The sequence below is a fragment of the Ochotona princeps genome, chromosome 20, assembly GCF_030435755.1.
Source record: "Ochotona princeps isolate mOchPri1 chromosome 20, mOchPri1.hap1, whole genome shotgun sequence".
NCBI lineage: Eukaryota > Metazoa > Chordata > Mammalia > Lagomorpha > Ochotonidae > Ochotona > Ochotona princeps.
The window spans coordinates 21927717-21951204 of NC_080851.1; the positions used below are offsets into that span (position 1 = coordinate 21927717).

General features: G+C 40.2%; 1 protein-coding gene across 5 annotated transcripts in view; it reads left to right on the forward strand.

Annotated features, from left to right (window-relative positions):
- DPY19L1 (dpy-19 like C-mannosyltransferase 1) overlaps nucleotides 1-18527 on the forward strand; it is an 82344-nt gene extending 63817 nt beyond the window's left edge. Inside the window, exons 15-23 of one of the 5 annotated variants that reach the window (XR_009247294.1) lie at nucleotides 3927-3998; nucleotides 5249-5298; nucleotides 9643-9667; nucleotides 10380-10499; nucleotides 11791-11965; nucleotides 12686-12785; nucleotides 13841-13966; nucleotides 16892-17382; nucleotides 18435-18527. Coding sequence is in view for 4 of the 5 variants with exons in the window: in XM_058678282.1 (XP_058534265.1) it covers nucleotides 3927-3998; nucleotides 5249-5298; nucleotides 9643-9667; nucleotides 10380-10499; nucleotides 11791-11965; nucleotides 12686-12785; nucleotides 13841-13966; nucleotides 16892-17048 (825 nt within the window). In the remaining variant the exon portion in view is untranslated. Of the gene's footprint in view, nucleotides 1-3926; nucleotides 3999-5248; nucleotides 5299-9642; nucleotides 9668-10379; nucleotides 10500-11790; nucleotides 11966-12685; nucleotides 12786-13840; nucleotides 13967-16891 lie in introns of all 5 variants that reach the window. The other 4 variants (XM_058678282.1, XM_058678283.1, XM_058678281.1 and 1 more) reach the window with 4 other exon arrangements.
- Nucleotides 18528-23488: the final 4961 nt, after the last annotated feature.

Sequence of the window (23488 nt, forward strand, 5' to 3'; positions counted from 1 at the left end):
CTCTTGGTTCCATTGCTCGTCCCTTAGAGCATAAGAACTCTGCTGCTGGGACAGAATGTGGTGCCAGTTCAGGTAGTGCGTCCCTGTTAGGAATATCAGGAGTATTTTACATGGTATTTCGTAATGTGCTGTCAAACTAACAATATAAAATGCCTCAGCTGTGTCATGGTGGAAACAGAATGCTGTGACTTACATACCAATGGGTAATGCATGTGAAGTAAAGAAGAGCAAAATTTTAACTTTGTTTTTCTTTCAGATGATAAACAAAAGACGTGTAATTATAATATGTGGGCTTTGTTTTACAAACATTTTTTTCCTCAGTACCAGTAAGTCTTGACTTACTCTATTTCCTCAAGAAGAGGAAAACTAATAAGGAGAGCCAGCCCAGGGGGATACGAAGTGTTTAGAAATGGAAAAATGAATGCCTAGTACAGCAAAATTTAAGCTTCAAATACACAGACTTAGTTGCTGTGTCTAGGCCACCAGAGACCAAGGGGACTTAGTCTCCTGCAGTTTAGGGCTGTGGAAAGGGATTTGAAAAAGGACTGACACAAGGTTTCCTGCCCCCAACCTCCCCCTGAATTGGAGACGTCATACAGAGCTTTGGTTTCTAGGAGTAAACATAGAGTTACATTTCTCTCCTACCAAATCATCTCGTGGATACTTTGTTGTAAGTTTCTCCCACCGTGATAAAGGTTCCTGCTTGAGTGACTTGGGTATACATTCATAACTCTCTTTCTGAAAAGACACCATTTTCTCTTTGTTTGGAAGGCCCCCCAATTTCTTCTCTTTGTTAGGATATAACAAACCCTTTAGTGTCTTTAACTTTTTGGTATGAATCACATCAATAAATGGTCTTGAGTTAGGAAGCTAGGAACAAGGGATGGAAGGTTCCTCCATCCGTCCATTCATGAAGGTTCATGAGTTTTACATGAATGCTTTAGAGTTATGGGGATGCCCCAAGGACTAAATATTCATGTGGTGGGGGTGTGTAGATTTTGTTTTGTGGATGGGGAATGGAGAAGGTAGGGTAGGAGTCAACTTTTAAACGCAGAATATCCAAAATAGGTTAGGAGAAAGGGAACACAGAAGAAAAACTAGTGTGAGATCCTCACTTCAAGAAGAACCTCCCCTATCCTGCAAATCCATATCTGAGCTCTTTTTGTTTGGTGTAAAATTTCAGTCGGAGGCACTTCAGCCTTCAAACTCATCCTTACCAGCTCACTTTTTTTTACCCACATGTACAGGCGCACACGCACGCGCTCACACACACACACACACACACACACACACACACGCTGTTGTGTGTAGTGGCCCTGGTTTAATCTGGTGCTGGATCAGTCTGTTGTTTAAAGCAAAAGACCTGTGTCCTCTCGATCAGGCAGTCCTAACTGTGACTTCCTCTCTGAGCCTTGGACTTGGTTCAGCTGTTAACTTGTCTGCACCACCTTTCCCTGTTTAGTTTTCAGTTTTCCAGGACAAGGAGCAGGTCAAGTCATGGGGCAGCCCAATTAACACCTCATCTTCCATGAAATATTCTCAAGGTGGGGCATGGTTTTAAGAGAGAACACCGTGACAAAATAAAACAGTTTTAATTGGCCAACTGAGGTAGTTAAACAGGCTGTGCATGCCAAATAGTTGTTTTTCATGGCGATTGAAACACAAAATATTCTTGCTGTGCAGACCTGGACCTGCTGCTGACTAATCCCAGAGATTGCTCGTGTACTTCAGAATGCAGTGCTGCAACGAAGGCCTTAGATTAAAATACAAAAACTGGGATGTTTATGATAAAACGGAAAGTTAAAATGCACGCAATAGGTTGTTCCCACACACTGCAGTTAACATCTTAGAGAAAGTGGGGCCCAAGGTGAGCTTATCCAGGCAAACAAATAAATAAAAACATTGGTCCAGAAAAGGGTAGGAATGAGCTCAGGAGCAGTGAGCCTGCAACCCTTCCCATTAACCACTCTATCGGTCATCACAACCCATTGCTTGGGATATTTCCCAGCACCGTGTCCAAGGGCTAGGTTGTGAGGAAACAGGATATGTGAAACCCAGCTGTATTCCTACAGATCCTCTCCCAAACAATGTAGGGGCCTATGGGTTGGGTCCAGTAATTTGGTTCTAGAACCAATCTTGGCATCATGGTGAGGAAAGTGTTGCTCTATATCCTCCCTTGAAAAGAAAAGTTCTTCATCCAGGCAACTTTATTTAGAAAGGTGGAGATTCTGAATGGGGCCTCAGAGAAAGTATGTGGGTGACAGTGCGATGTCCCCCCAAAGCCCTCACTTGCATTTAAATACAACATGCTTGGAATTCTTTGCCTCGCTCCTTCCTGTGAACCTGCCTGAAATACCTTGTAGTGCCAGCTACCCCCAGCCCACCCTCTCCCTAGTTTATCCACTCTGCAGATAAAACCTGCTCCTTGAAACTTCCTGGTAGCAAAGAATCCCCCCCCACCCCCCGCCACTGCCAGTGTAGCCAAATTCTGGGCCTCAGGGGAGCAAAACAGGTCTGTGGACCTCCTCTTCATCCTCCCAGAAGTGAGCTCACTTTGGGAGCCAGGGCCTGCTGAGCCTTCAGGGACAAGAGGCCACCATAGGGTGATGTTCTTGCAGAAGTGGCACTTCTTGGGCTGGGTGGCAGCATGCATTCCAGTGCATGGTGGTCTAGACCTCAACAGCTGTAGCAGCTGTCTCCTTTAGATCTGTGCTTCTTCATGTTCTTCACCCTTGGCTGTCTCTCACTCCTAGTACACAACACAAGGTCCGTGAAGTGGATGGATTTCAGGTCCTTGACAAATTTTGAAAGGTGAACTCCACTTCAGACTCTGGAACCCCTCCATGTACAGTTTGCTCTGGTGCACAAACACATCCACTTAGCAGGGGAGGTCAGGCACTACCCTTATCCAGGTTATCACGGACAGGAAGCTCAACCAGTGCACAAACATTGAGCCACTTACAGGGGTCTGCCTTGTGCAAAGCTTAGGCTTATCCTCTACCCCACTGCATCCTTAGGTGCCTTCAGCACTGTGTTGGTTCAACCATGTGCAAATAGCTGTTTGGACACCTGTGATCATCAGCTAAGTCCTAGTCGGGTAGCTGCTGACCCCAAAGATGTCCCAACATAGAGGGATTGGGACTAAAGGCAGCCATATCTTTCTGTGCACTCTGTGGCTTTTTGCCCCAACGCCCCCCCCCAAATTTCCCCCAAATGTGTTTTGTTAGCTTCATAAACACTGAGCATCATTTTGTATGGATCTGTGTGTGGATGGCAGTGTGTATGCATGCATGATGTGTGTGTGTGTACACGCAGCATGGGTGAGGTTCTTACCTTTCACAAGTGCATGCATTTAAAGGAGCTCTACAGGGGCAGGTGTTTTGGTATAGCTGTTAAGGTGCTGCTTGAGACACCCACGGCCCCTATGGATTTGAGTCCCACATTCGGGGAGACAACAACTCAGGTGCTTGGATCCCTCCAGCCCATGTGGAGGAACTGGACTGAGTTCCAGGCTCCTGGAGCTTGGAGAGTAAATCAGTGGATGAATGATATTCTCTGTCTCATAAACAAAAAATACATTTTTTAGAAGAGCTCAGCTAACATTGGAAACATGTTAAGCTTGACTCTAGAGTTGGACAAGGAACATGCACATGGTGAAGAATAATTTCTCTGGTCACATTTCATTCTAGCAAATTTTGGGGAACTGTAGTTTCAGTGTTTTCAATTTCACATTTTAGGGAAATTCATTTCTATGGAAATATACCTTCATTTTCATGATGGAAGTCAGTGGGTAGATCAGAATCTTGATGAGTGAATGTTCCTACTTCTCTATTTATAGTTTGAGAAAATCACCTATTTATTATTTGAATGAGATTTTCTTTGGCTAAAATAATGTTTTCCTCTAACAAAACCTCTCTGAATTTCAGACTCCACTGAGATATACAAAGACGTTGTTGCTTCCAGTTGTTCTTGTAGTGTTTATTGCAATTGTCAGAAAGGTATGTCTATCATTTTATCATTTAAGAGCTGTTTTTTTAATAAAAATAGCATTTTCTTGTTTTTGCATCATATTACATATAGTTGACCTCATGTTCATGTGATGTAGTATTCTGTTTGGATTTACTGAAACATGTATTTTCTTACTGGTAGCTCCTCATGGACATTTATAGGCTTTCAGGGTATTCTGATACCTGCTGAGATAATATACACACAGAAAAGGGATGGTTCACATATTGATAGTCATATAATTTGGAAGACACAGATGTAGCAAATCATGCCCTTTATAAAGCAAGGGCCGAGTGAGACACTTTACCGAACCCCTCCGAGGGCCACTGTGTAATGCTCTGCTTGGCATTCTCACAGCACAGCGCCATTCTAGTCTGTTCCTGCCATGTATCAGCTTCTGTGTTACCTTTTTTATACTTTGGTTCTGCACCTGTTATAAACTCACAAGATTTGTACTATATATTGGTATTCAAAAGACAATGGCCTGAACATTAAGAGATGTTGAAAATGAAATCAGGCTAAAGAAGCTGAATGGTTTGGTTTAAAAGAGAAGAAGTTCAAATAGGAGGGTACTTATTTTCAAATATTTTAAAACATACTATTTGAAAATAGGATTACATTCATTTTGGTCCTTTAGGGTGGTGACCAATTCCAAAAGAGTGGACTTTCAGCCAGAAATGATCCTGGTTGTTTCAGAAAGGGTTACAGGTTGAAACAACAGCAGGGTGGTTCTTCCAAGGACTGGATTAAAACTTTCCATTGCTTTCATCAAAAGCATCTGGGGATTGGATTTCAGAATCTAAATCAGTGCTAAATGTAAAGGTGCAGTGAGCGTGTTTTGGATATGTGTAGTTGTGGCGATCAGTTTCTGAGCCAGTTCTCCAGGTTTGTGTGTATATAAATAAGCAAAGGTGTTGTCAGTAATTTAGGCAGAGTGGAAGCAGCACAGAATGTGAACTTGAAACCTGAAGAGGAGATTTCAGGGCATAGGAGTGTTTCTGAATAGCTGACTGCCTTCAGGGAAATCTTTTAATCCACCCGAATGCATTGTTCTTTTGTAAAATGAGTATATACTTTAATCTGTTTTTCAGGGTTGTTGATATAGTCAAATATACAAATATAAGGCCATGTTGTTGTAGTTATTCTCAATTTTTCTCAAATTTTTAATAAAAATTTTAAACCTTAGAAGATGAAGTGTTTTCCTCTAACAGCTTTTCTAAAATGTTTAAAAATTTATTTACAGATTATTAATGACATGTGGTATGTCTTAACTAAACAGCAGACACATATAAGGTAAATATACTGTTAAGCTTATTTTCTTCTCTTTTCATGTGTTAAGTGTATGCTGCATATCAATTTTATGCTTGAAGTTGATGCTTTCTGTTGTTGCCTCTCCTCTTGTCTTTTCTCTTTATTCTCTTCCTGTGCAGATCACATCCAGCTTAATCTGACAGTAGCCCTGCATATAATTTATACTCTAAGGACACAGCTTTACACTGCTATTCAGCAAAGGAAGTAAATTTTTCTGTTGACTGGTTTTAGATCTCATGGACTGCCTTTTGAGAAATGAGTAGGAGAATATAAAACTGGATTCATACATCACTTTTTATACAAATAGATTCCAGAAAAAGATTTAAATATAGCCAAGAAGCCCCCCCAAATTGTCAGAATTAGCCAGATATGAAACTTATGTACAAGTAGTTCAGATTGACAAAGTTGAATAAAGGAATTCATTGATATGGTAAAAAGTACAATAAGCCTTGTTCAAAGATGAAGAACAAATCGGGGGAAATGTTTATGATCCATGACACAGGACTAATGACTGTAATTTATAACAGATTTTTAATATGAAAAAATGATAAAAGCCACAAGGAAGATGAGTGAAAAACACAAATTGAGAAAAAATCTCCATCACATCTTCCGTTTCCTACTACGCTCATGTCCCATGGACGCCCTTCTGTCTTCTTTAACCACAGCAAGTTGTTTCCTGTCTGTGCAGCTTTGTGGGGGTTACACTCATCCCTGTCACCTTCGCGCCCTCTCCAGCCTGACAGCATGACTCTTTTTGGCCTCCCTTAAGTTTCTCCTTCAAAAACCTTTTCCTGACCATCATTTTTGATTAAATTAGTTTTCCCTCTGATGGCTGTTCACCATCACACTCTTTGTCTTTCTCTGTTGCCATCTATCATCATTTGTTGTTAAATGCTGATATTTTACCTGTGTTTCCTGAAGGGATGGCCAGTTTCTGTTTGGTTCAATTGTTGATATATGGTGGGCGGCACATGAGAATAATAATAGTTGAACAATGAATTATTTACATACAACCAGTGGGACATGAAAAGGTAGCCAGTCCTATGGGGAAGAGATTAAAGTACAAAACGGTTACTAATTAGATATGTGAAAATTAATGATATCCATGCATGCAGGGGTTGGAGGAAATACGAAACTATATAGCATGATTGCTTCTTTGTTTAAAATATGGAGATTTTCTATGTTTATTTGTTCATTTGTGTTTATCTGTAAGGATAAAACTTTTAACTTGTACGAGTGTAAGACTGGGGAACGGGTTGAAAGAAAGTTTGATTCTATTTTTATTTGAGGGGAAGGGATTACCAAATATATGTGTCCATGTTTTCTTTTACTTATTAAATACTTACAGCCTTATTATTTTTCACTTCCTAGTCTCTACCAACACAATGATAAATTATTACTCATTCTCCTGAGAGAATCCTTCTCATTTAGAAATAGTTCTTGATGGCTTTGCCCTTGGCTATTATACTGAAGCATTTGAGTTGAGAGCTGGGAAAAAAGGACAGGGGCTCTGGTATATATGCTACTGTAATTCTTTGTTGGATGTGGAATTGTTTCTGAAGAACTTCAGAAAGAGCAGCAAGGTTATAGCTATAGTCCACATTTTTGGAAGAAGAGTAGAACTTCTCTCAGAAACAGAGCTCTCCTTTCAAGAATAACACAACTGTAGAAATAATTTTAGGAAGCCATTGAGTTTCATGGTATATTCAATTCAAGTAGAATTCTCTTCTGGAAGTGTAACAGCATTTGACTTTCTTTTTGTGTAAGAAATAAAGTCATTGTCAGTATACAAAGAAGAGAGACAGAGGATTGATCTTTCATTATTAAAATGTGACTACCAAATACTCTGTGTTCTAGAACCTAGCAGATAAAATAGAACAGAAGAAACAAGACATAGCAGGAAAGATGTTAATGATTGGTATCAGTCCAAATACAGTTCTGCTACCACTTAGTAGCTCTAGAATTCACGTTCCGTTTCAGTAAATTGGGCTAAGAGATGATTGTAAGGTCTGAGTTAATAAATAGACTCTCTACGTACATACATTGTAGTTACAATGAATGGTAGCTAATCATTTTTATTTGACGTGAAAGGATAAGAAACAAATATTTTACCAACTTCACTTGCCTTCATGAATTGTGACTGTGTTTGCTGATATATCACTAATTTTGAGGTCAGACTCTCAGATCATGTTAATGTGCTGCCTGAGTTTGGGGTTGTTAGTAACATTTATCCCTCCATTAGAAAAACTCTTGTGTTCTGTGGGCCAGTCATTGCTTCGGATCGGTGCTCAAACAGAGAAGTATGTTGTCAGCTTATACAATTCTGCTTCTCGCCCAGACCCTTTGACTCCAGATGTAGATGTGTTAGTACTAATTTTTCAGCCTTCTTGATTGAGAATTTCTCAGTTTTTGTGAAGGTAGCACTGAGCCTCTGCTCCCCTTGCTCCACCCCTGGTGGCTCAGTTCAGAAATCCTGTCTTCAGTCTCACATTCCACATCCCTGCACCTGAAGTGGCATCTTGTCACTTTCTGCATCCTATCCAGATTTGGACTGCTGCTTACCACCTGTTTCCAGATCTGTGTTGCGTCACTACTCCTCAGTTATTGGCTTCTTCTTCTTCTTCTTCTTTTTTTTTTTTTTTTACAATTTTTTTTTTATTGGAAAGGCAGGTATACAGAGAGGAGGAGAGACAGAGAGGAAGATCTTCCGTCCATTGATTTACTCCCCAAGCAGCCACAGTGGCTGGATCTAAGCTGATGCAAAGCCAGGAGCCAGGAGCATCTTCCAGGTCTCCCATGTGGGTGCAGGTCCCAAGTCTTTGTTCCGTCCTCGACTGCTTTCCCAGGCCACAAGCAGGGAGCTGGATGGGAAGCATGGCCACTGGGACACAACTTAGTGTCCACATGCGAATATGGCGCATTCAAGGCGAGGACTTTAGCCACTAAGCTATTGTGCTGGGCTCTCAATTACTGCTGCTTGTCCTTCTGTCTCCCTCCCTGCTGCTGCTCTTGCTGCCCCAGGACTGTTCCCTACACAACAGCAAAGTGAGACTTTCAAACCGAAGTCAGAAGCAGTTAGTGATCTCTTAAAGTAGTTTTCTAAATTACTTGGAGTAAAATCAAAGTCCTCACCAGGCTCTTATCTTCTCCTGGGCATCCCTTTGCCTTCTCTTATCACATTGTCTTTGTGGTTAGCCCATTAGGACAGCCTTACCATGTGACTTTTGCATCCCCTAAGTCCTCTGGATGCCACACAGTTGGTGACCATGCTTCCCCAGGCACCTTGCACTCTGTCACCCAGTTTCCTGTTCTTCACAGCACTTGTCACTGGTGGAAATATGTTGATTTGCTGTTTGTCTGTTCCCTTTGACTTTGAAATACAGTCTGTGAGAAGGGGATTCCTATCACTGCTTTGTCTCTATAATCTTTAGTACTCAGTGAAATTGAGAAGATGGATGAATAGACTTGCATCCTGGTCTCAGTGAAGTATTTTTTTTTTTTTATAGGAGAAGAAAAAAGTTTGTTAAGTAAACCATAAGGCAAAACTTCATTTTCAGCAAGAAAATAAACCAACACCATGGGATAGGAATCATCAAGGGGAAGGCTCTGTGTGTGGCAGAGTCAGAGACCTCTCGGATGCTAGAAAGATCAGATTTGTTTTACTGGAGTGCTGTGATGGGGAGAGCCTGGAGTGAGCCAGATGTCAAGGATCGGGGGTTGGTTCAGGATGACCGGGTGCAGCATGGTGCACCTTGAGAGTTCAGGTGTAAAGTGAACTCACTGCTGGGTTTGCGATAAAGGGAGTTGGAAGGATTGTTCCTGCTGCTGGGATGAGAATCCGTGAGAAGAATGTGGTCAGGTCTCCCAACATGGGTCCTTTTTGAGGGTTTTGGAACTGTCAAGAAATGCTAAAGGTGGAGGTCTGTGGGTAATTGTGTAGTCCATGGTTGCTACTGAGAAAAGTTCACATGGTGTCCCCAAGTCTCAGTTGTCTCGGTTGCATGACACTGAGGGCTCCAGCGCTCTGTGGTGCTTCTGCCTCTCTGGACTGTCACCTGGGAGGGAATCTGCTCACGTATGGTGTGTCTGTTGAACTGAGACATGCCCATGTAGTCAGGTGTTTAGAATACAAGGCAACACTGTCAGGTATAGAATAAACCTTCTTAAAGGGTTGTAGCACCCATTTTGGTATATAACTAGATATTTTGATTTACATATTAGATCCTGAGGGAATGTTATAGAAGCTATGAAACTCATTTGTAAGCTAAAATGGAAATTAATGAAGTGATTCAGTAATATAGTATACACTTTTTTTTCCCATTTCAGAAAACACCACTTTGATCATGGAGAGGTAAGGATATACATTACCAACATTCTGCTTAGGTTTCTAGGTATTATTTGTACTGTCCTTTCTAGTTCCAATTTCTGAGTTTATTGACAGTTGTGTGACTCATCTTCAAGTTATCCCAGTATGTGCTTTTATTAGAAGCCTGCATTTAGATCCACAGACTTTTCATTTGTTGAAACAATTAAGCAGAAAATGTGTTGGGACTTCTCTGATAAGCTTTGCTGTAATAGCAGTTGATTTCTGGAGCCCATTTAGATGCACCTGTGAGGTGTGTTTGCTTGGCAGAAGGCCACTTTGCTTGCTGCTCACCCTGAGGCCTTACCTGTGGTTCTGCGTGCTGCTGTCTGTGCTTTAGCTTGGCTTACCTAGCAGTTCCCAAGGAGTCTGGCATCTTGAAGCCACGTCGCTTCTCTCATCTTGCTCCTGCCTTGCTCTGCTGGTAGCACCAAAGGGAATTCAGAAATGTGGGCTGAATTAACTTGCATGCTTGTCTGAGTGAAATTACAGAAACACTTGCCTTCGTGACTTGGTAATTTTAGCCTTTTACTTAAATAGAGCAGTGAGTTTTAAGAGTTGTTTTAGAAATTTCAGGAATCAATGTAGTAAGTATTCATTTTTGTTACTAAGAAAAAATTTCCCTTTACTGTATATTCACCTGTTTAACTGTGTATTCTTCCCAAATAAATAATGAAAAAAGCTTTCTTCTTTCTTTCAGCTGGTTTATCATGCACTGCAACTGCTGGCATATACAGCCCTCGGCATTTTAATTATGAGACTAAAGCTCTTCTTGACCCCACACATGTGTGTCATGGCTTCCCTGCTCTGCTCAAGACAGGTAACATAGTGGTGATATTGGAATTTCACCAGGATCACTTGCCCCAACCTTGGTTGTTGAGAAGACCTTAAATTCTTGAGGTCGTTGTAGTTAAGGTTTTTCCTGTTTCTGTGTTCATCCTTACTGCAGGGTGAGGGCCGAAGCGAATCAGTTTTCTATCCTAATTCCTAGAATAGTGTTTAGCATAAAACAAACATTGCAGTGCAGGCTAAGTTTATGAGTGATAACTACAGATGCTGATAGCAAATGGACCTTAATTGGTTTTTTTTTGACATACAGATTACAAAGAATTCTAAGAATTGATTTCAAGGCATGAATTACTTTTAAATTACATATTCCTTTTTAGTATCAAGCTTTAACATTTTTTTTCATTTATTTGCATATACAATTTATGTTCTTAACCCTAATATTTCAATTTAGTTAAAGCTGTGCTGGATTTGCTCCTTGTCTTTCCTGGTGACTGGCTCCCTGCTCTGCATTTGCAGGTTCACCTTGTCCATAATATCGCTTCCCACTCTGGTTAGGGCTAGAAGGCCAGCAGCTCCTCTTAGAAATGCAACCTGTATTTACCAAGCACCTTTTCAACACTCTAGGGGTGAGGATGGAGTAGATCAAGATGGGGGTTTCTTAGCCTCAAGAAACCTGAGATCTAAAGTGTAGATAAATGCTATCAAGTAGACAGCAGGGATAAAGTGTTGTTACAGAGAGACAGTAGACTATTTGAATATGAAGACAGCAGTCTTACGATAGGGGCTTTCTGTTACAGACAACTTTTCCCCAGTTCCTGAATGCAGCTGTAAGGGGGGTTGGCTACAAAGGGGGTTCGTTGAGAGCCTTTCTATCTCCCTTCAGACATAGAGTGGCCCACCGCACTGAGGGCAGGACTTCTACTGTCCCCTCTGCCCAAAGTTACAAAGTCAGAAGGACCCTATAGTGAATTTGATGTCTGCTCTTATTTCAAACTTCTTAATGGTTTTGAACATTGGGCCTCCCATTGTCACTTTTCACTGAGTCTCATAAATTGTGTGGTTGGTCCTGGCTTTGTGTGGATTTGATAGTAGAGGGAGCAGGTTGGAAGACAGAACTTCTTAAATCATGTGCTACCTGTGTAAGGCTGATGGTAGTGGAATTCGTTTGATCCCAAGAATCGATGTGTCTGCATTTTTTCGTAGGCTAATTCTTTATCTGAGACCCTAGAGGGGCCATATTCTTTTCCGGGAAGAACTTTTGATTATTGGATACATGATGCTTTATACTGGCAGTTACCTATGGCTTCTTAATTTGGTTTCAGTTGTTCGGATGGCTGTTTTGCAAAATACATCCTGGTGCTGTTGTTTTTGCTGTATTAGCAGCAATGTCCATACAAGGTTCTGCAAATCTACAGACCCAGTGGAATATTGTAGGGGAATTCAGCAATTTACCTCAAGAAGAACTTATAGAATGGATCAAATATAGTACTAAACCAGGTAAAAAAAAATACAAACTCATTATTTAGCAAATGTTTTTCTGAAAATAGTTTACAAACCACTAGAAAGTCTTCTTTCTGGTACTTTTTTTTCTAAGCAGTGCTGTTCCTGTATTCAGAAAAGGTGAGAAGTCAGTGCTGTTTAATGGTTTGGAGGAGAAATGTTAAAATAGTCTCTTAATAGTCTGCCATTTTGTATAAATCCTCCTGTTTTTCAAAAGTTATCCAGAGTTTAGATGCTGCATTTTAAAAGTTTTATTATGCTTATTTTCTTAATGAATTTTTGGTGTTAGTCCTCATATTCCTTCTTGAAATGAACTCTTGGAATGTGGTGTTTTATTCATGTATAGAAAAAGAGACAGTAATCCACTAAATGTCAAATGATTGAATATTAAATCATCTTCCAGAATATTCTAGGTGCTATAAAACTTTGCTAGTCAACTTGCTATTTCTTAGAGGCAGAAAAGATTTCTAGGATACTTTGAAGTTAAAAAAGGAGAGAAAAGAAATCCTCAGTGATGAAGTGAACCTCTGTTTTCCAAGAAAAATAGTTGCTCTGCTCTCTCAGTAATCGAGTGCGTTCTGGTCCTGCCACTGAGTCATTGAGCCATCAGCCTCCCTGCGCCTCCACTCTGTCATCTGTGAGATAATTGAGTGGAACTAAGAGGAGACGCCTGCTGTTGTTCACCATGTGTCTTACTAAGATCTTCTGGCTTTGCAGATGCGGTGTTTGCGGGCGCCATGCCCACCATGGCCAGCGTTAAGCTCTCTGCACTTCGGCCAGTTGTGAACCACCCACACTATGAAGATGCAGGTTTGAGGTCAGTACATGATCTCTCATTATTAAATAGACAGCCCGCGAAGAAACCAGCCTACCAGTGAGGGGTGTTCCAAACGCTGTGGTGAGCTGGGAATTAGCAGGGAAGGGAGAGGAGTGGTGAAATGAGACTGCTGATCTGGAAACAAAACTGGCGAGCTTTGTTACTGCCCCAGGACAGTGGGACAACAGACAGAAGAAAGACACCGTGCTGGTTGAATTTCCATAGGCTCACAGCGCACCAGAATACCTAGGTCCTTGGTATTCATCATTAGCCTCAAGTTCTCCTGAACCAGCTTGTTGTTTTTTAATAATACTTCTTAGGGGCTTTTTTTCTTGCATTCTGAGTATCTCATTGAAATAGAACCATATTAAAAGAGGATTTTGTTCAGATTTTCATCAGTATAGCCTCTAGAATGACCTTGGGACTTTTCAGGATTTTTTTTTTTATACCGTTTGTTCATAATTTATAGCTTTGTATTTTCTTCATAGAGGTGCTTTATTTTTTGTGTAATTTCTAGGGTAGGTGACGCTATCATTTCCTAGGTGGATCCTGTTAATGTGTATGCTTTTTATAGAAACATGAGATGTATAGTCAGTAAAAGCGTTTTCACTTAAAATTTTCAGCAGGTAGTTTCCAGTGCCATTTCACTAAATAAGGTGGTTTTCTTGTTTGTTTGTTTGTTTGTGAATCTATAATTTAAGTGGACAGCCATGTAATGCTAATTGGTATTCAAGTGGGGGGGGGGCAGTTGGCCTTCAGTGTAGTCCTGTGGTTGTGTTGGTTATGGCTCATCCCTGTCCACATTCAGAGTGCCTTACGTTTATATGTGGTACAGTGATGAAAGTGCTACAAACAAAAACTAGCAAACAAGTAGAAAGCAGACTAAGTTTGGAAACACAGGGGTGTGCTAAAGTTTGACTTCCTCTCCTGGGGCACGTGCTGCTGGCCGCTTCCATCAGTGAGAAGTTTCTGTGACCTGATTTCTAAATATGCTGATTCCATCCTTTGAATTTTGAAAAAATTTCTGTTTCCTCCCCCCTTATTTTTCTTTGAAGAGCTAGAACAAAAATAGTATATTCAATGTATAGTCGAAAAGCAGCTGAAGAGGTGAAGCGAGAATTGATAAAGCTGAAAGTGAATTATTACATCTTAGAAGAGTCATGGTGTGTAAGAAGATCAAAGTGAGTACTGAATACGGTTAATGTGGTCATGGGGAATTAACTCAGCCTCATGGCAAGTGCTGTGTTGTCTGGGTGAGACACAGATAACAGTTTGCAAACTGAATGTGAAAAATAAGATTTTAGATCATTTGACTTGGAGTGGCATTTTTTCTACTCATTATGAATATTTATAACTATCAGAGCATACTACCTTAAAGCAATTATATTGGAACTGATTGATATATTCCAAATTGTTCATATTTGCCAGTGATGTTTTAAAAACTTATTTTAAAAAAATTGGATTTGTTTTTCTTTCACAAGATGGTCAGAATCTGAAACTCAGCATTAATGAAGTGAGGCCAGTCTCTGAAAGTTGTCTTCCACATCGGCTTAGAATGAAACTGTCCATTCTTGCTGTTTCACTTCTTCTTTGGGTGTAAAAATAGTTAACTTTACAAACACCCATGCTGTCTTGAGTTTATAGTTTTAAAAATTTCTGTTCCCACGGAGAAGTTCGGTGAGCACAGTGTAACTGCCGGGTTACGTGAAGTCAGCCGTGTAGAAGGGCTGCCCGTGGTCAGCTGCACAGCAGGTGACCGTTCCTGCTCTTGTAGTGTACAGTACATGCACAGTTGCATCAGAAATAAAGAGTGTTTTGTAGAATTTTGTTATTTAAAATTTTCTTACTGATCTATAAACGAAAACCACCAGGAGATTGCTACATCTGTAACTTGTCCAACATACATCTCAATAAAAACACTTGGGTATTAAGATAAAAGGTTAAATATTGACTCACAAATGAAAATAGTTTTGTGGCATAGCAGCTTCTCAGCTTTGCCCACAAGGGAAATGAAGTAATTGGCAATTGCGGGATGAGTGTGTTATAAGTATGTGCCAACTGACTTGAATATAATCACAAGCTTTATAAAAACATTATTCTTGTAGTTTAGAAAATGCTTTCGGTATGTGAATATATGCAGAATTCGCACACATTGAATGAACTTTCTAATATGAATTTGGAAACATACGTTATATACTTCTCATCTGTGAGTGCATGGTCGTAAGTGATAGCTGACGCTTTCAGTAGGAAGACTCCTGCTTAACAGCTTCCTATCAGAATTAGAACCGTTTTTATTTCCTTGGATTTCACTTTCCTGAGAGTTATAGGTTGCTAGAAGGTTTTTTTTTTTTAAAAAAAGGTTCATACTTTTTTCTCCCCCTTCAAAACTGATTCAGTGGACCCTGAGTCAAGATTTTTCATTCTTTTTTCCTAGACCCTTGCATGTTTTGAAAATGTCAGCATTGTAAAGGCTTGTTTTCCAAGGGATTGGCAGAGCTCCTTGGGTTTGTATAGCTGTGGTAGCCTCATGTTCGGGTAGCCAGAGCCATGTTTCATGTTCACAAGAAGGCAGATAGAAGCAAATGCAGGAAATGTGGCAATAACCGTGCGCACTAAACAAAGCCAGCAGCCTCTGCTGGCTTGGGGTCCCAGTGGGCACGCCCTGACAGGATACGGGGAGTGGGCAAGTGTGTGGCTTCCCTTTTGAGGACCTTGGCTTGCCATTGCTGAGCCTGTTCCAGCAGCAGCTACGAGGGCGGAAGTTGAGAGGGTAACTTTGTTTTCCCAACTCATTTCCATCCAGTACATGATCGGAGCCAGATTAAGTGCTTACTCCCAGGAAACCTAGGACAGATCTGAGCTTCAACCTCGGAGCAAAATAAAAGCTGTGTTTTCTGTTGCTGCAGTGAGGCAGATGGGCAAGCGAGGAGGGAGAGGAAAGGGAAAGGGACTAATATTTATCCAATATCTAACTATGCCCGCACTTTGCTGAGCATTGATAGGCTCTCATTTACAAGTGGCTTAAGTATTTCTTAAATACTCAACACTCACTGCTCAAATGCAAGCTGTAGATGAGTTTTTGCTTAACTACACTTTTATTTTCAATTGTCTGCCTTCTTTCATTATTTCAATAATAGGATTGACATAAAAGTAAAATACATGTAACCAGGGGAAAAATTATTCAAATTTTCAGTGATGTTGTTTAACAATGAAGCTGACTAGCCTGGGAAAAGCTTAAGAAACAGAGACTGTTGGTGCTACATAGTGGAGAAAGGGCAGAACTGTCACAGGGCTGAAAGGAACTTTCAGGAACTGTTTTCCTTACATTAAAATAAAGTAAAGCAACTAGGACAGAACGTAAGCAGTTGTCAGCTTTCTGTTTCTTACAGTTTATCCAGAAGCAAGTAAGAAAAGTGAGTTGTATCAAGTTCCAACAGTTATACTTATAAAACAGTTCTTGATTTAAAATACTACAGTTACTTTGAAGGACTTACTTAGGCAAACAGGATATCACATGATCTCTATTTCATTTTGTTCCTTATAAAACAATACATCATAGATTAATTATGCATTAATCTAATATGTAAGCTTAATGCTACCAAATTTTCTTTAAATTGACTCTAAAATATAGTTGATGCAATTTCCCTGTGAATTGAGTATATTTTCTAATTAAGATTTCAGATATCAACAGTGGGCTGATTACTCTTTGCCAGACGTGGTGTCAGGTACCTGATCTCCTTTGTCATGGCCATTTCTCTGTTTCACAGATATGGAAACTGAGACCAGAAGAAGTCACTTGTGCACTTTGACCTTGGCAGATAGCTGAGGCTGACTTGAACCATGATCTCCCAACTCTAGCACCTGCATGTGTGTGTTCTATAGATGTGTTTCTTTGTAGTCATCTTAGCCTCATCTGTCTTGTCCTAGTAAAGACTGTGGCCATAAACAAAATATAAAGAACTATGGTAGGAGTTCTTGAAAACTAAGTTAAGTTTAAAAAAAAAGTTGAAATGAAGAATATAGAAAGTACAGAACCTGTTCCTTTTTATCTGCATATTTATGTGATGTGCACTGATCCTTCTTTGATGTGTGTATTCATTTTCTAGGCCTGGTTGTAGCATGCCTGAAATTTGGGATGTGGAAGATCCTGCTAATGCGGGGAAAACCCCCTTGTGCCACCTCTTGGTGAAGGAGTCCAAGCCGCACTTCACCACCGTGTTCCAGAACAGTGTTTACAAAGTACTTGAAGTGATCAAACAGTGACTGCTAGAGGAGCTGCTGCCTGCAGACAGCCACATCAGTAACAGTTTTTATGTTTTGCTAATAAGTCATGTGTTGTTTTTAATTCAGATCCCAAACTCTTTTATAAGTAACTGTTTTCAAATAGAAAACGTTTTATTTGGTTAATTTGAATTATACTATGACTGTAAAACAACTTATACCTTTATCAGTTGGTTACTATTTCAATGCATCCCTTGAAATTTGCTATGCAAATGAGTATCTGCTTGTATTTAATATTTGTGCTGAAGTGAGCAGAGCTACCTGTATAAAACATTTTGATGGATCATGAGGAGGAGGATGCGAACAGTCAATTCCAGTAGGGACTCTCTTTAAAGGACGATGAATGTCCTAACTTTTTTTTCTTTTGCCTCATACTCTTATCTTTAGGGAATTTTGTTGTTTCTCCTAAGCTCCTGAGTCCCTGGCAGCCCCTGCTGCCAGCCCAGTGTTGGTCGATGGGGCAGGCGTGGGGCTTGGCACGGTGCACTCGTGTGTTTCACCTGCTTCCTCCTGTCGTCTGCTGCACTGGTGAAGGAAGCCTTTCCAGTCCGTCACTTAACTCTGGTTTTTGTTCTTAGTCCTTAGGACCAAATGCCTTTCAGTTCCTCTGACTTCTAACCCTGCAGCATAATTGTGTGAAACTCCTGCCTCTCCAACCATCCCTGCCATTTTTGTCAAATAAGTGCTATTTACTTCTTAAGTTGCTTATCTAGTACTTACTCTTGGCTAAAAAAAGAAAAAAGAAAAAAACCAATAATGGTAGCTGTATTTTTCTCATTTTTAATATTATTGAAATGTTTATATTTTAATATCTTTAAACCACTTTCAAATTTTTTTATGTTTAATTGTAGTTTTAAGAAAAACTATTTTGAACAACCCCAAATATAATGTATGTAGAAACTAATGTATATTTGACTAGGCATAATTTACAGTGGAGTATTAGCTTGCAGTATATGGCAATTTTTCTTTTACTATTCAGATATAATTAAAATGTGACTAATTTTTGAGTCAAAAAGTAAATGAATATGATAAATGAGTTTTTATATTTTACTTTTAAGATTGCCTGTCTTAAATAAGACAAAGCCTTAAGCCTTATGTTATAATTTTGGTTCTAAAAACCATTGTCTTAGTATGAGGAATGTGTATATTGAGTCTTCCTCTTCTTTTTCTTCCTATTTATTTTGAAAATATTCCAAACTTTGAATTCTTGTATGAATTTTTGTCTCTTAGGAGTTAATTTGTGTGAAATGAGATTCTTCTGAAACAGTACATCCTTACAGTTCTGAGAAATGGTTTTAAACTCTAAGTAAACTCTGACTATGGCCGAGTACACATTTAATTATGCAGTGTTCTCTTTATTAACCACAGGCAGATTACCTCATTGTGGATTGTCCTTGAGAACTGAGTCCTCAGGAATGGCTCTCCAGGACTTATTCCTGGGAGCCCCTGAAGAGCTATTTGCCTTCTCACCAGCGCCAAAGGACAAAGCGGGTGTTTGTTAAGTCATCAGGTGCGAAGCCAGCACAGTACCCTGAGGAGTATGCCCTGCCCTAGTGTCCAGAGCCAGTTCTTCCTTCCCTGGAGTCAGCCTGGGACACTGGTTCTGTCAGAGTACTCCACACAGTGCTGGCTGGTTGGCTGGCTGTTTTATTTCTGTGACTTTTATCAGTGTCAGAAAGTAGGGGAGCTCCCAGAGTTTTATGGATTAGAGGAAACATTTGAGCAGTGATGTAACTATAAAGAAATGGGAAGAGGGCGCTGGAGGCTGAGAAGGGACACGATGGGACGCTGTGCTCTGCTTCGTCTGCGGTTTTTTCTCACCCAAGATTGGCTGGTTTTTGGTTTTTGGTTTTTTTGTTTTTTTTTTTTTTTTTCAGTTACACTTTTAAAATTATTTTTTCCTCACCTTCCCAAAATTCCTTTCCTAATAAATTCTCATGTGATGTTTGAAAATTCTGTACATGAGAACATGGGAATGTTGTTAAAACAATGTCATATGCTGGGAAACAGTAAAAGTCAGCTAGACAAGTGTTTCTCCAGATGAGTCCTTTGGTAGCAGCACTTGGTGATGTAGCCCCACCAGCAAGCCCTGGTTCTGTTCCAGCCGGGTCAGTTCAGAACCAGGCACTGCACACTTGGCCTTCATCGTGTCTCGCAGCAGCCTGCACTGTGGAATACAAGTGTCTGTCAGGACAACATAGAGTAGCAGTAGGTTCCATGCGAAAAGCAAAGCAGTATTAAGGCTCAGTATTTTACATATTTTTAACATTTCAAAAATATTTTTGTTTTAGTATGGAAAAAGCAAAATTGGACAGAAGAAGATAGAAATAGTTATTGTTACAACACTTAAGTAAACCAAGTTGAGGCAGTATTTCTAAAAAAAAAGCCTCTAACAGTGCTGGCAGCAAAGCATAATATTAAAATAGGTCAGTGACTGTAAGAAGATGAAATGATGTATCAGGAATAAAACAATATTGCATAGAAGTATTTTTATGAATTTTATGCCACTTGTTTACACATACTATATATGTTAAATAAAAAAGATCATGAAAAATGTACAAAGTGTTTTCTTCTTGATTGTTATTTTCATTTCCACCTCAACTGAGGATATATTTGGCTCCATTTTGTAGCCAGGAAGCCATGGACTGGTCTGACACATGTGTTAAAATGAAGGAAAGGGTTTCTAATTGGGTCCCTGAGCCTCCTTGGTCTCATCATTGATCATTGGACAAGCTGGAATTTTCCAAACTTTTTTTCCTATTTAGAGCAGAGTCACATTACTTCTTGATCCTTTCCATCAAGGGGCACAGTAGTTCATTAAAATTATATGTTTGGGATAATTACAGAGTATGTGAAAGCATTTTCTCACACATTAAACCACAGGCAATTTGGTGCCATAACATTTCCTAAATTGTAGCTCTGTGTTTTAGCTTAATAGAAACAGCAGTTCTGTTGTGTTGTCCACTTGGAGTAAAGGCAGTGTAGCTTTGTTCATCCCTATATAATTGATTTCTCAGCAGAGAGCCACCTGGATGCTGACATCTTTGGGGAGTGCAGAATTCTAACGCAGTAGTTCTCAGAATTCCTAGGCATCTGAATCAACTGGAGGGAACATAGAGTGCTGTTGCAACACGAGAGTGAGATACAAGAAGGTAGGTTTCTGACCATGTCTCAGGCAGTGCTGGTGCCGTTCATCTAAGGAGCATAGTTGAGAACAGCTGCCCTGATGCCTGGGGTGGGGATGAGGTCGGAAGACTGGCAGTCCAGAGGGTGCTGCGTCCCTGAAGCACACCCCATCATGTGGAGCTGAATTTTGTGAAGTCCCTTCCTTGTTACGGGTCATTTAAATACTTAGGTGCCACAAACTGGACCTTGTTTTTAGAGATGGGGAAGGAGAAAAGACATCAGTTGACTGCTGTGTGGGTGTTTGCAAGCTTTCGCACTTCGTTTTGTTTTCACCGCAGAAATCCTTCATCTCCTTCCTGTGCTGGAGAGCGGCCAAGAATCAGCCTGAGGTCACAAGCTGCTGGCCCTCTTCCTCCTCCTCCTGCCCCCAGCTAGAGGCTCATCATTTAAATTACAAAAAAACAGGAGCAGCTTCTCAATTTCTTGACACTTCTGAATTGGTCTTTATTTCACAGCACTGTATCAGGACAAATGTGTTTTTATATTAGGATGCAGAAAGGGTATCAAGGTACAGAGAGGCCTTAGAAACCCTCTTTTTTTACATTTCCTTGCATGAGTGGGTTTTAAAATTCTGAAGGAATTTAAGATTTTGAGTGATTGCAGTGAAATTAAGTGGTAAGATTTTTCTTTTTCCCAAAGAGATTAGGATTGCACTGATACCGGCTCCACTGTGAAAAGCAGTTCTTTTACCCAATTATCTCTAACCCCAAACTCTGATTTCTTTGTGTACAGTGTTGTCCAGAGGGCTAAAAAATAAACAGCAGTGCTGTCCAGTATTTAGTTTATGTAGGCGTGCTCTTTTTAATGTTGCATAATTAGCATTTCATTGGTTTTTTTTTTAAAAGATTTATTTTTTATTACAAAGTCAGATATACACAGAGGAGGAGAGACAGAGAGGAAGATCTTCCGTCCGATGATTCACTCCCCAAATGAGCTGCAACGGGCCTGTACGTGCCGATCCAAAGCCAGGAACCTGGAACCTCTTCCAGGTCTCCCGCGCGGGTGCAGTGTCCCAATGCATTGGGCCGTCCTCAACTGCCCTCCCAGGCAACAAGCAGGGAGCTGGACGGGAAGTGGAGCTGCCTGGACTAGAACCAGCGCCCATATGGGATCTCGGGGCGTTCAAGGCGAGGACTTTAGCTGCTAGGCCACGCCGCCAGGCCCCATTAGTTTTTAAGTACCTGGTATACTTAAAAAAGGTTGAATTTAGCAAAAATTAAGCTCATTCAGTTGTTTTGTTGATTGCTTTTGATATCTTTAGTCCTTACCAATTTATAAATATTAGAAATTAATGTAAGGAACGAAAGTTTCTAAATAGTTTTGGCATCTTACCATGTAAACTGATTTTATTTGTGTTTTCAAGGTGCTGGCAGACTGCCTCTTGAGCTCAGCATTACTGGTACAGCTCAGGCCCCTGGCCGCGTCCCTGGTGATGCTCTGCTTTGTGGTCATGGTATGTGTGTATCGGTCAGACTTCAGACTCAGGTTCTCTCGGACCTTGGAAATCCTCTTACTTACAAGGGATGGAGAGACATAGAGAGTGCGCTTCCATCCACTGGTTTACTCCCCAAGTAATGTGAAATCAGTTTTGTTTTTCCTTGTAGATGCTTTTCTCGATCAGTGTCTACTTCAACATGCAACTCATTCGTCCCTTTTCTTACTTCCTACCAGTTAGGACTGAGTGATCTGTTCCACATAGCCAGTGCTCCTATAACCTTTGTATGGCAGGATTACTACTGTGGTTTTATGCTGTACTTTGTCCTGCTAGAAGTGGGACGTGTATTTTATTCCAACATGAATTCACAGTACTTCCCAACACAGTTCCTGACAGGTAGTACTGGCCTAATGATTTTTCAAAGAAGCCCATTTTTTATTCAACAGTGTAATACATCCCAGATTTTTTTTTTAGAGTGGAAGTTTGTGTTTCTAAACTTTAAGAATAACTAAATACAAGACACCTTCAGATGACATTACTGTCACACACAGGAGGATAATAACCTCTTGGCATATGCTGTCTAGCTGCATACATCTGGGGAGAGCTGGTAACTTTGTCTTCAAAGGGAAGCTGTGTGAACTAGTAACTACAATTTCTCTATCTGCTGGACAGGGACCCTTCAGGAACCTGTTCTCAGTTGTGTGGTCCAGGATACTGGTCTGACACCGGATCAGGAAGCTCTTAAAATGTGGTTAAAGACTAGGCAGCAGGAATTTTCCACAGAGTGAGAACAGATTGGTGTTATGTTTAGAGGCAGATGTTGGCAGCAATCGTGTAACATTGTGAGAGCAAATAAAGTGGAGTTCTATGTCCATCCTTTACAAACCTTGTGGAATAGGGCGTGTTCCTTCATAAGGCTGTCCATTGGGGTGGTAATTATGAGCAGGTGCAGACAAATCCATGGTCACCACAGGAGATTGGAGCCTCTTGCTCATTGATGGGAACCAAGTGCCTGGACTGGTACCTCACACAGATAAGTAATCAATATCTGTTGAATCAATAGAAATTCTCAAAAAAAAATTTAAAGCCCTGAAGTTACAAATCAATACAGAATTTAAAATGAAGTAATGAATAATACATGAGTCAGAGTTTATGGTGAAAATTTAGGGGGGGGGGGATGACCAGAGCAATGATAATACTCCAAATAGCTTGTGAGGTATACTTAAGGCACATATTCATAAAGTACATACATTAAGCCAAAAATTAAATACAACATACACCTCTGCCCACTCCCATGTTTAAATAAATAATGGGTTGAAGTTGAAAGTACAAAATAAATATTAGCAAATTTAGTGTTATTTGAAAGTATTATCGGAAGAAAGATACCATAAAAAACTAGGAATGATAAATTACAAAACTAGTGAGTCAGCCTGTTAAGTAAGATATTATAAGCACTTTCCTCAACAAGTAGGTTGTTAGATAAAATAGCTGAATTCATTTAAAATGAACTTTGACAGAACTGATCCAAGAAGCAGCAGAAATTAGAAATAATGATCATGTCTACCAAACAAATCAGTAATTAAAAAGATCCTCCCTCAAAGAAAACAACAAATCCAGGACAATTCAACATTGTAATTATCCCAATCTCACACAGACATTTGATGAGTGGAAAGTGAAAGAACTCGGTTTTTTAGGTGACTGCAATGTTAATACCAAGGTCAGAGTAAGCTCAGTGCAGTAAAGGAAAGCTGTGGGATTGTTACATTCATGAATACCAAGGCAGACAAGAGCCTAGGAATAA